Source organism: Labeo rohita, chromosome 25 (assembly GCF_022985175.1).
Source record: "Labeo rohita strain BAU-BD-2019 chromosome 25, IGBB_LRoh.1.0, whole genome shotgun sequence".
Taxonomy (NCBI): Eukaryota; Metazoa; Chordata; class Actinopteri; order Cypriniformes; family Cyprinidae; genus Labeo; species Labeo rohita.
Genome location: NC_066893.1, coordinates 3,449,146 through 3,460,719, shown reverse-complemented (window position 1 = coordinate 3,460,719; position 11,574 = coordinate 3,449,146). Strand labels below are relative to the sequence as shown.

Genomic DNA, 11,574 nt, shown 5'->3' with positions numbered 1-11,574 from the left:
CTATCATCAATTTTTCTGTAAAGGAAAATGCCCTAGCAATCCCTAGCAACAGTGGTGTTGCTAGGGATTCTGGGCCCCTTGTTATTGGATCTAGACCCCCTCAGTTGAAACTGCAAAATCGCTGGGCATCTCTCTACCCGAAGGCCCCTGTTCCTGCATTACCCCTGTCTGATGTCCCTGTATGTGTGGTTCTGAAACAAATTAACACACACATACACACAAAATAAACTTCCTCATACATTCATCCAAGTAATTCACAAAAATAAACACTCAATAACATGTGCCACTAGTATGTGAATGAACGTTTAACTGAACATCAGCAGACATGAGCATTTGGTAAATAGCTGATCAGTTATCTTCAAAAAAATTATATTGGCTTGTGGTAACACATGCAGTAATAAAAAAGGTGTACGATACATTTACAAAGTTACAGTGAAGCATTACGTTAAGAAATAAATAAATAAATAAACCCTTACAAACATTCTGTGTATGAATATTAATAAAGTCAGATAGGTTTTCAGGTTAATACAATGATGCACTGTATTCAGTAAGTGTTTGGTCCTCCTATTTTCAGTGTCACTAAAATTTACATTAACAACATAGTGATAAATTTAATGATGTTCCTCATAAATCTGTCAGTTTAATATGGTTTGTTATAAATTATAACATCCTAAATTAACACATTCAGTCACCTGCAGTGTCTTAGTAAAGGCTGTTGATGGAATATTGTAGCATTAGAAATTTGTTGGAATGTTTTTATTTATTTATTTATTTATTTATTTAAATAAATTGTGTAGTGGTAAGTGTCTTTGCGAGTGATCAACGGTCTTCAGGTGAATGATTTAAATAGTGAGAGTCACTTTGCATTGTCAGCACATGCTTCAGTGCTCTGTGAGTGTTTATAGTGCTGTGAGTTTAACACTTCATGACTGACACTGTTTATCATAACAGACACAAGAACTACAATGACATTCATCATCTTGATTTTGATCGTAGGGATGCATTTTCAAGGTAAGATTTCTAATTCAATTAGCTCATTCAAAAAAAAAAAAAAAAAAAAAAAAAAAATCTAAACTTTTTCAATTTCACATCTTTTAATTGTTCTTCAGACTCTACAGAACAGGTGACTGTAATTTAGACTCCAACAGAGAAACATGTTCAGAACGGACAAACAGTCACTCTGACCTGTAAAACCAGCAGCTCCATTGGACGTCAGTCAGATGGTGTGTGTAAGAACTGTTTGTCCTGGTACCTACAGAGACCTGGAGAAACTCCTAAACTTTTAGTGTATCACATAAAAACCCTTCATACTGGAACTCCATCAAGATTCAGTGGAAATGGAGCTGATCATGGAACTGATTTCAGTCTGACCATCAGTGGAGTCCAGACTGAAGATACAGGAAATTATTACTGTCTGAGTGTACACTAGATCAGTAATAGCTGGGTGTTCACACAGTGATAAAGTGTCGTACAAAAACCTTCATCAGTCAGAGTCACAGTGACTGCACTTACACAGCTGACAGATACTGCAGCTGCTCTACAACTGTCACGGTCACCAGTTCTGTCACCCTAACTGAACTACATTTCCCATCACCCCACTTGCTGCACACCTGCTCATTGTCTCCAATCATCCAGTCACAATCACCAGCTGTCTTTCATTCCACCTGCACTGGTCAAAAGGACTCACCATACACATGCAGATGGTCTAGTCTCTTCTAGATATTTGCCTTGGATTGTTACTCACCTGAAGTTACCTACTTACCTGTTACCTGTTTGTTTGTACTCCCATTAGTCTCTTGTCTTTGATCTCCAGCATCTATTTCCTTAACTCCGTTGTTTGTAGTATCATAAACTCGTTATAGGAAAACATATATTAAAAATATTATAGAATACAAATGATTGGTTATTGTCCAGCAGTGTATTTCATTTCTTAGCCAATTAAAAGTAAGAAAGAAGAGAAACCTTGTCAATTACACACCTGGATCAGTTTGTGAAAAAAAAAAAAAAAAAAAAAAAAATGTTGATGTCTTGAAAAAAACCTTGTCTGAATGTATAACAGGTTTTAATGTCAGACAAAGTTAGACAATTAAAAATTTAGACCACTTTAGCCCCCATTACATAACCTATTATGGCAAATTAAATAAAGTTATACCAAATTACACTGCATTAGATATGGGTAAAATTATGTGGTTACTTATTTTTATCTAACATTTGCATATATTGTCATGTTTCTGAAAAAAAAAAAAAAAAAAAAAAAAAAAAAATTAGAGTGGGAATGGTGGCTACATTTGTATAAATGCGAGTGTCACAACAGCTACAAATAAGCAAATAAGCCCGCAGAGTGAATTTGTCAATCCATCTTGAACATAAATAATTGAACTCTGACAGTTTTACTCACATGTGACTTGCATAAGCAAAGTTTGGTACACTTTGCCTTGTGAAAGCGAACCAGACCAAGAAGAAAATGTGACATTATAACAAATTAAGTCCCTGTTTTTGAGCAAAGCAAACAAAGTACAGGTCTGGAAATGCCTATAGACTGGTCATAACAAGTTGGTTACAAAACAGTCTAAATTGAACCTGAAAAATAAGACTCATTACCCCTTGGCTGTTTGCTAGTGGATCTCACATTAGTTCAGATTAGGATCGCAGCACCATTGGGCACACAGATATCTGATGCAAGGTGATGGCAGTTCTGATACCTGTACTGATCTGTAATGGGCAACATAGTTCATATTGTAGGGAGTGAAATTTAAGGTTAAAATAAATGTTCTATAACTTTAAATAAGACGTAGAGGTAATATCGCGAGAACAGAGATCCGTGATTAGGCTCGTGAGAGATAATAGTTTGTGCACAGTTGGTGAAAGCGTAGAGAGAGAGAGATGACACGCACTGTGTAATCGGATGTGGCTAATCCATGATGTTCACCCCTTCATGTTCAGTAAATCAAGTGTTATGACTTCCCGAGCTCCATGTCAGTGTCCTGCTTGCAACAAAGCCAAAAACTCACGAGCCAACGCGCGGTAAGAACTGTGAAGCTCGCATATAGAAACAACGTGCGTACTATGATGACAAGAACCAGGCATGCTTGAGTATTTTGTCATTATTAAAACTGTATCTAGTGACATTTTATCTAGAAATGATGGGCCTTGGTCTGCTTGTTTGGTGCACATCAAGGTTTGGATGACAGCATACTTATTAAAAACGAACTGTACAACTGGAGCAATCACACCAGAGTTTGTTTTAATTAAACCAAACCTGCCAAGTGTGAAAACACCTGAGAGTCATGTGATCTGTATAGCAAAGCATAAACAGTATTAAAGATGTAAATTTGAATTACAACTTTCCTCATCTGCTCAGCCATGATTTTTTTTTATTAATATATATATATATATATACAGGGGTTGGACAATGAAACTGAAACACTGGCCAATATAGTGTTGGAGGTTTCATGGCTATATTTATACAGCCTGGTGGCCAGTCTTTACTGATCGCACATTCCACCAATAAGAGCAGAGTGTGAAGGTTGACTATGTGCACCCAATAGCTCAAACATTGTACCCTGAAGGTGGTGCCGTGTATTAGGATGATAATGCACCAACACACACAGCAAGACTGGTGACAAGAGTGATATGATGAACATGAAAGTAAAGTTAAACATCTCCCATGGCCTGCACAGTCACCAGATCTGAATATTATTGAGCCACTTTGGGGTGTTTTGGAGGAGCGAGTCAGGAAATGTTTTCATACACCAACATCACATAGTGACCTGGCCACTGTTCTGCGAAAGGAATGGCTCAAAATCCTTCTGGCTACTGTGCAGGACTTGTATTTGTCATTCCCAAGATGAAATAATGCTGTATTGGCTGCAAAAGGAGGCCAAACGGCATACTAATTGTGGTCTAAACCCAGGTGTTTCAGTTTCACTGTCCAACCCCTGTATATATATATATATATATATATATATTATTTGTGATTTTAATGTTTAGGTGAAAGTGAGTTAACGTCAAATATATAAAAAATCTTACAGCCAAAATGTATATGAGTTTGTTAGCAGCACAATCTTTTGTAAATCCTGCCCACTTTGCATTGTCAGCACATGCTTCAGTGCTCTGAGAGTGTTTATAGTGCTGTGAGTTTAACACTTCATGACTGAGAACAGAACAGAACAGAATCTTCATCATCACACAAGACAAAACAACAACAGTGAACAACATCATCATCCTCATCTGGACACTCACACTGTTTGTGCAAGGTTTGATAACATTTGATAGTTCTTATTCCTTCTTTGAAATGTGACATTTACATTGTCAGATTTGTCTACATTTTATTATTGTTCTTTCTTCCAGAGTGTAGAGGACAGGTCACTCTAACTCAAAGTCCATCATTAAAAACAGCAACTCAAGGACAAGATGTCAGAATTAACTGTAAAACCAGCAGTAACGTTTACAGTGATGGTTATGGGTCACGGTTGAGCTGGTACTTTACAAAAACCTGGAAAAGCTCCTAAACTCCTTGTATATCTTGCTTCAAGCCATTACACTGGAACACTGGAGATTATTACTGTCAGAGTGAATATTATATCAGTAGCTGGGTGTTCACACAGTGATAAAGAGTCGTGCAAAAACAATAGGTTACTGTTCGTAACCCCGGTTCTCTGAAACATCGAGTGGAAAGATCCACCTATGGGAAGGGCATCCATACCTGACTTCTGCAGAAGCATCCAATTGCACCAAGTCTGGCTTGAGAGACAGGAGCGCGTGCCCAATGGCATGTAAGGGACCACCCCTAACCTGAGTGTAACCCTTCTACAGGCAAATACACAAGTACTAGGTTCGTAAGAGATTCAAGTAAGATCTTGCAACACAACAAATAGACAAATTCCTTTGACAAGTTTCAATGTAACTTTAGTAGAAAGTATTGTACAGAATAACAATACAATACAGCCGGCACACAAACAAAATGAAATAAAACCCCTTTTTTCAATCAAACGTTGGTGTGTGCATTTATCAGTGTATGTTTATCAGATGCAACCAGTTCGGCAATTCACGTAGTCTTTCAAAAGTGGTAAAGAAACAAAATGTTCTCCAATGTCTGTTAATTCCTTTGTTGGTAACAGTCCTACCGCATGACAGTTCTCAGAACATCAAAGTTCAAATTCTCAATCAGACAGCGAATCCAGGAAATCCAATGGGTGGCTCAACATCAAATGTTCAACACTTTCACAATAGCAACAACGGAAAACCCTTGTTATGGAAAGACCCGACCTGCATTTACAAAACAGGTAACTGTAAAACACTTGTTTAAACATTCACATCATCAATTAGGCCTAAGGATCACAGTTTCCATGAAAATAAGGTCCATATTTTACAAATATGAATACTGCATTTGAGAAAATCAATAAAACTAATGCATTTGAATTTCTTCATCTGATAAAATAATCAGTAAACATTCTCTCAACTGCAAAAATTATAATTTAAATTCCACAGTACAAGAGAAATTAATAATGTGTATTAATCAATATGTATTATTTCTAACGAAAATAGATCTTACTTCCCCATTTAGGGTGAATGGCTCATATGGCTCAACTTTTATATCCTAACATAACAATTAATAAACAATACAGAACTTCATATAGCAAATGAAAACATAAAAGACAAACATTTCACCGAAATTAGCCAATATTGTAACTTGATCTTAATTACTGACAGCATGTTACGCAGTTACACGGCACGTTGTTTAGCCAATTAGGCTAATCGCTTAATATAACAAAATAATTGACAAAACACACCAAGATATTTGATTAATGAAGCAGATGAGCAATCGATGCTGTTCCACAGCGATCTCCTGACAATATATACATAACTCTTTCTTCAATCAACAAAAGACGTGCTCTATCTGTATGGTGCGATCTGCGTAGTCTGTGAGGGGTTGACACTTATTTCAGATGTAATTTATTAAATAATTTAATATATTTTATGTCTGACATATACTGTACAGCCATACATTTCTGAGGCCCTAGATATTATAACCTAACAGACATTGTAATCTAGAAGATGTTGTTTTGTGCTTAACACAATGCAGTCAATGTGTTTATTAAGGATGCAAATTGTTTTCGACAAGAGACCATCATTGTTTATATTCATATCCTAAAGAGAAGTCTTTCCCAGGATACTGTCGCTATTTAAATGTTTTGGAATCGGAGACATATTGAACTGACACTGAATACAGCTCATAGACTAGTGAACTAATCCAATCATGGGCTTGTCAGCATCTCTTCATAGTTATTTAAATTTTTTTATTAATTATTATCACTATGTTTATTATTCTGTGTTTAAGCTTGAAATAGACTACTTTTTGGTAAAAGTACAGTAGTCACAATCTCAATCTGTAGCCAATTTATTTGTGGGCATATAATATTCATAAATGAGTCTCCGCAAAGAGACCATTTGAGGTGCAAGGTTCTGAAAAAGGCATTTTATGACCATGTTAAGAATAAAACAAGACAGTAGTTTACTTTTAGACAGATTAGTAATTAAGTGGCTATTCTTTATTAATTGATCATAATTAGCAAGTAGTTCTCAATGCGAATATATTTATTTAGCAATTACTGAATACCTAACAAGGAACTACTTTTTTCCTATATTTGCTATTACTTACTGCTTAGTTAATATTGCTTTCATTAGTAAGTGATTAGAAATTAAGTTGTTAAGTGGTTATTCTTCATTAATTGATCATAATTAGTTAATATTGCTTCCATATTAGTAGTACTACCTATTACTTCCTGCACAGTTATTTGTTAATAATGGACCATTATTCTAAAGCGTTACAGAGAGGGGAAGTACAGAATATAAGGCAAACAAGAATTTGCTGACTATTGGGTCAAAGATGAAAAGTGACATTCTGCAAAAATTGGCAGAACAAATCTACAAATTTAAAGCATATCCATCAGAAGCTGATTTCTGTGCATCCCTGCCTAATGGAGCCTGGTTCCTCTTGTGGATCCTATGGATGGAAGCAGAGCCTAAAATTCAAAATGGCCAACTACAGAAGTATGCTAAAAACACATGGCTGTCTTGAGATTACTGTTAATTCACTGAAAGCTAAAGCTGATGAAGATGCTCATCTTTCTAAAAATATAAAAAGACAGAGATGAATAGAGGCAAAGTTCTGTCCTGGTATAACAGTTGGGGAGATGAGAGAAAGTCTTGAAAAACTACACACAACCCTTCTAAAAGAAGCAATGAAAAAAAAAAAAAAAAACAGCGATAAAGTACACTGACCAAAATTATAAACGCAACACTTTTGTTTTTGCTCCCATTTTTCATGAGCTGAACTCGAAGATCTAAGACTTTTTCTATGTACACAAAAGGCCTATTTCTCTCAAATATTGTTCACAAATCTGTCTAAATCTGTGTTAGTGAGCACTTCTCCTTTGCCGAGATAATCCATCCACCTCACAGGTGTGGCATATCAAGATGCTGATTAGACAGCATGACTATTGCACAGGTGTGCCTTCGGCTGGCCACAATAAAAGGTCACTCTAAAATGTGCAGTTTTACTGTACTGGGGACGTCTGGGGGGGGGGGTCCGAAAACCAGTCAGTATCTGGTGTGACCACCATTTGCCTCACGCAGTGCAACACATCTCCTTCGCATAGAGTTAATCAGGTTGTTGATTGTGGCCTGTGGAATGTTGGTCCACTCCTCTTCAATGGCTGTGCGAAGTTGCTGGATATTGGCAGGAACTGGAACATGCTGTCGTATACGCCGATCCAGAGCATCCCAAACATGCTCAATGGGTGATATGTCCGGTGAGTATGCTGGCCATGCAAGAACTGGGATGTTTTCAGCTTCCAGGAATTGTGTACAGATCCTTGCAACATGGGGCCGTGCATTATCATGCTGCAACATGAGGTGATAGTCGTGGATGAATGGCACAAAGGGCCTCAGGATCTCATCACGGTATCTCTGCATTCAAAATGCCATCAATAAAATGCACCTGTGTTCGTTGTCCATAACATATGCCTGCCCATACCATAACCCAACCGCCACCATGGGCCACTCGATCGACAACGTCAGCAAACCGCTCACCCACACTACACCATACACGCTGTCTGCCATCTGCCCTGTACAGTGAAAACCGGGATTCATCTGTGAAAAGAACACCTCTCCAAAGTGCCAGACGCCATCAAATGTGAGCATGGATGTATTGCCAAATTCTCTGAAACGCCTTTGGAGATGGCTTATGGTAGAGAAATGAACATTCAATTCACGGGCAATAGCTCTGATGGACATTCCTGCAGCCAGCATGCCAACTGCATGCTCCCTCAAAACTTGCGACATCTGTGGCATTGTGCTGTGTGATAAAACTGCACATTTTAGAGTGGCCTTTTATTGTGGCCAGCCTATGGCACACCTGTGCAATAATCATGCTGTCTAATCAGCATCTTGATATGCCACATCTGTGAGGTGGATGGATTATCTCGGCAAAGGAGAAGTGCTCACTAGAGCACAGATTTAGACAGATTTGTGAACAATATTTGAGAGAAATAGGCCTTTTGTGTACATAGAAAAAGTCTTAGATCTTCGAGTTCAGCTCATGAAAAATGGGAGCAAAAACAAAAGTGTTGCGTTTATAATTTTGGTCAGTGTAGTTCGAGAAATTATGGCAAAGACTTTTGCATATAGGCGATATGAAGTCGTCACAGAACAGCCAAAAATAGCAGACTTTATGAATAGATGGCCTACTCTTTTCCAGGAGAATGAGGTGTGTGTTTTGGCAAGTAAAGCTCATTTTGTTTGATTTTACTGTAATTGCTGTGTTGTGTAATGAGAACACACTTATGTTCTTTTATTCTCTTAGATCAGTGCAGAATTTCTCTGCATCACAACAGCCCTCCTTCAGTGTCGATATTTTGCAGAGTTAGACAGACGTTCCACCCAGCTTGTAAAAGTTATCAAAGGAAGAGGAGGAGCCATTCAGTCCAACATTAGCAAATACATGTTGGCATTTGATGAGGCAAGGTGTGGCCACTTTATGCATTGTTTACAGCTTGCTTTATTTTACATGGTTGCTGCACTGCCTTTATGCAGATTGTTTGTGTACTTACTACTGAGAAACCTTAAAGCAAATTAATTTTCAGGCTAGTGACAAAAATGTAAGAAGAGAGTGTATCCTTAGATCCATGATTTTCTACCTTGGTGACGATAACAAAAACCTGATAAAAGACTACTTGGTAAGAACAAATACAAATGTTTTGTTTGGTTGATGATGGCCAATGTTCTGTACTAATGTGGTTATTTATTTGTAGAACATTTTAAACATGAAAATAACTTTATTTTTATTATGTATTTCAACATTACATACGATTTAAATGTTGTATTACAAAATTCTGTTGTATAAGTGTTTATCAGTATTTTTTATCAGTATAGTTTTTTTCATACTGGTTTTGTGAGGTAAACATTTTAATTATTTTAGTGTGTGTGGTGTTGTGTTACCATTCTAACTTTTTCTTTTTGCTGTCACTTTTCAGGACACATAAGCTGAGCAGGAAGCAGATGACCTCCCTAAACTGGCCATCTTTGTCAAACGCAGAGCATGTGACAGACCTTTTCAAAAGCCTGATGACATGGAAATCATCATCGAAGGAAACATAGTTTTGAATAATTTAAAATCAGACTGACAGTCTGTATGAAGAGCATTTACATGGAGAGACGCTTTGCATGAGAGTGTTTATAGTGCTGTGAGTTTAACACTTCATGACTGAGAGCAGAACAGAACAGAATCTTCATCATCACACAAGACAAAACAACAACAATGAACAACATCATCATCCTCACCTGGACACTCACACTGTTTGCTCAAGGTTTGTGTAGTAAAGTTTTAACAAAGAAATTCATTTTTTGATGTGTAAATTAATAATAATTTGCAGTTGTTTCTTAATGTAATTTTTATTCTTTCTTTCAGAGTGTAGAGGACAGATCACTGTAACTCAGAGCCCATCAATAACAGCAGCTCAAGGGCAAGATGTCAGAATAAACTGTAAAGTCAGCAGTAGAGTGTTTAACGGTGATCGTTTAGCCTGGTACTTACAGAAACCTGGAGAAGCTCCTAAACTCCTCATATATTTGGCAACAAGCCGTTACACTGGAACTCCATCTAGATTCAGTGGCAGTGGATCTGACAGTGATTTCACTCTGACCATCAGTGGAGTCCAGACTGAAGATACAGGAGATTATTACTGTCAGAGTGCACACAGTGGTGGTGTGTTCACACAGTGATAAAGAGTCGTACAAAAACCTCCATCAGTCAGAGTCACATTGACTGCACTGATACAGATGAGAGAAACTGCAGCTGCTGATTGGAGGATGACAAAACAATACAGTGGCACATTGTATTAAACATTTTAGAGACTACTTATTTATAATATAATAATATAATATAACATAACATAACATAACATATATAACATAACATAATCTCACTTACTAGATTCGACATTGTTTGGAGAATATACAGTACTGTGCAAAAGTCTTAGGCCACTACACTCAAAAAAATATTTCAGCCCTTAACTTAATTCAATTACGTACAAAATTTCCATGCATTTAGATTACATAGTTTTAATTTAAACAAATCAATTAAACTTAATGTGATTCAAATGCATCAGTCTTACGTAAATGAAACAGGTAAAGTTGATGTAATATTTCCCAGTGTTAAACAAACCCTGCTCAGTGTTCATGTGTTTCCACACTACAGAGTGTTCAAGTAGCATTGACACAGTGTTGGAGTTAAGGAGATGATTATGTCACGATTGACCAATAATGATGAACACCTGCTGTTTACAAGCAGAATCACCGAAGGAAAGAGAAACACAAGAATCAGACACAGCCAAAGAGAAAATGAACTTAAATAACTGAAGACATTAAATCTCTGATTAAACAACTCCACAAACAACATTACAGATTGACTTGATTTCTGTCATATATCAATAAATATTATTTGAGAACGTCTAAACAGAGGTTTAGATGTTTTATTTTAAAAAATGTTTCATTTGACCTCACCATCATGGCGAACAGGGTTTACTTTAGTTGGGCTCTTGACCCTTGACTTTCTTAGTATAGTTTTTTTTTTGTTCTTTGGTTGCTGTAATTGTGTTCGTAGAGCACATTTGTATAGCGCAAAAAAAAGGGGTCCTTATTAAGTGTTCTTGGTTAATTATTATTGATGTTGTAATCATTCTCAAGTGGTCTGATTTGCTGATATTGTTCAGTGGTTTACCTCTTAGTTTCATTATATTTACAGTAGTTGTATGAACTGTTACTATTACTACTTTAAGATCTCCAGTGTTACTTAGACACACACAGACATCAAGAATCAGCATATGAATCTCAACAATGGTGACATTCAACAGCTGCATGCTGGGAGTCATGGGTGAGTTTTATAATCTGCTGTTACCCAGCATGCAGCTGTTGAATGTCACCATTGTTGAGATTCAAATGCTGATTCTTGATGTCTGTGTGTGTCAAACTGATGCTGTAGATTTCAAGATTTAGTGTATAAGACAAACATCC

General features: G+C 36.9%; 1 gene segment (V, D, J or C); it reads left to right on the top strand.

Annotated features, from left to right (window-relative positions):
- Positions 1-9,772: 9,772 nt before the first annotated feature.
- On the top strand, positions 9,773-10,284 carry LOC127156186 (Ig kappa chain V region 3547-like). The segment is given in 2 exon segments: positions 9,773-9,869; positions 9,971-10,284. Coding segments are annotated over 2 exon segments (363 nt in total).
- The last annotated feature ends 1,290 nt before the right edge of the window (positions 10,285-11,574 follow it).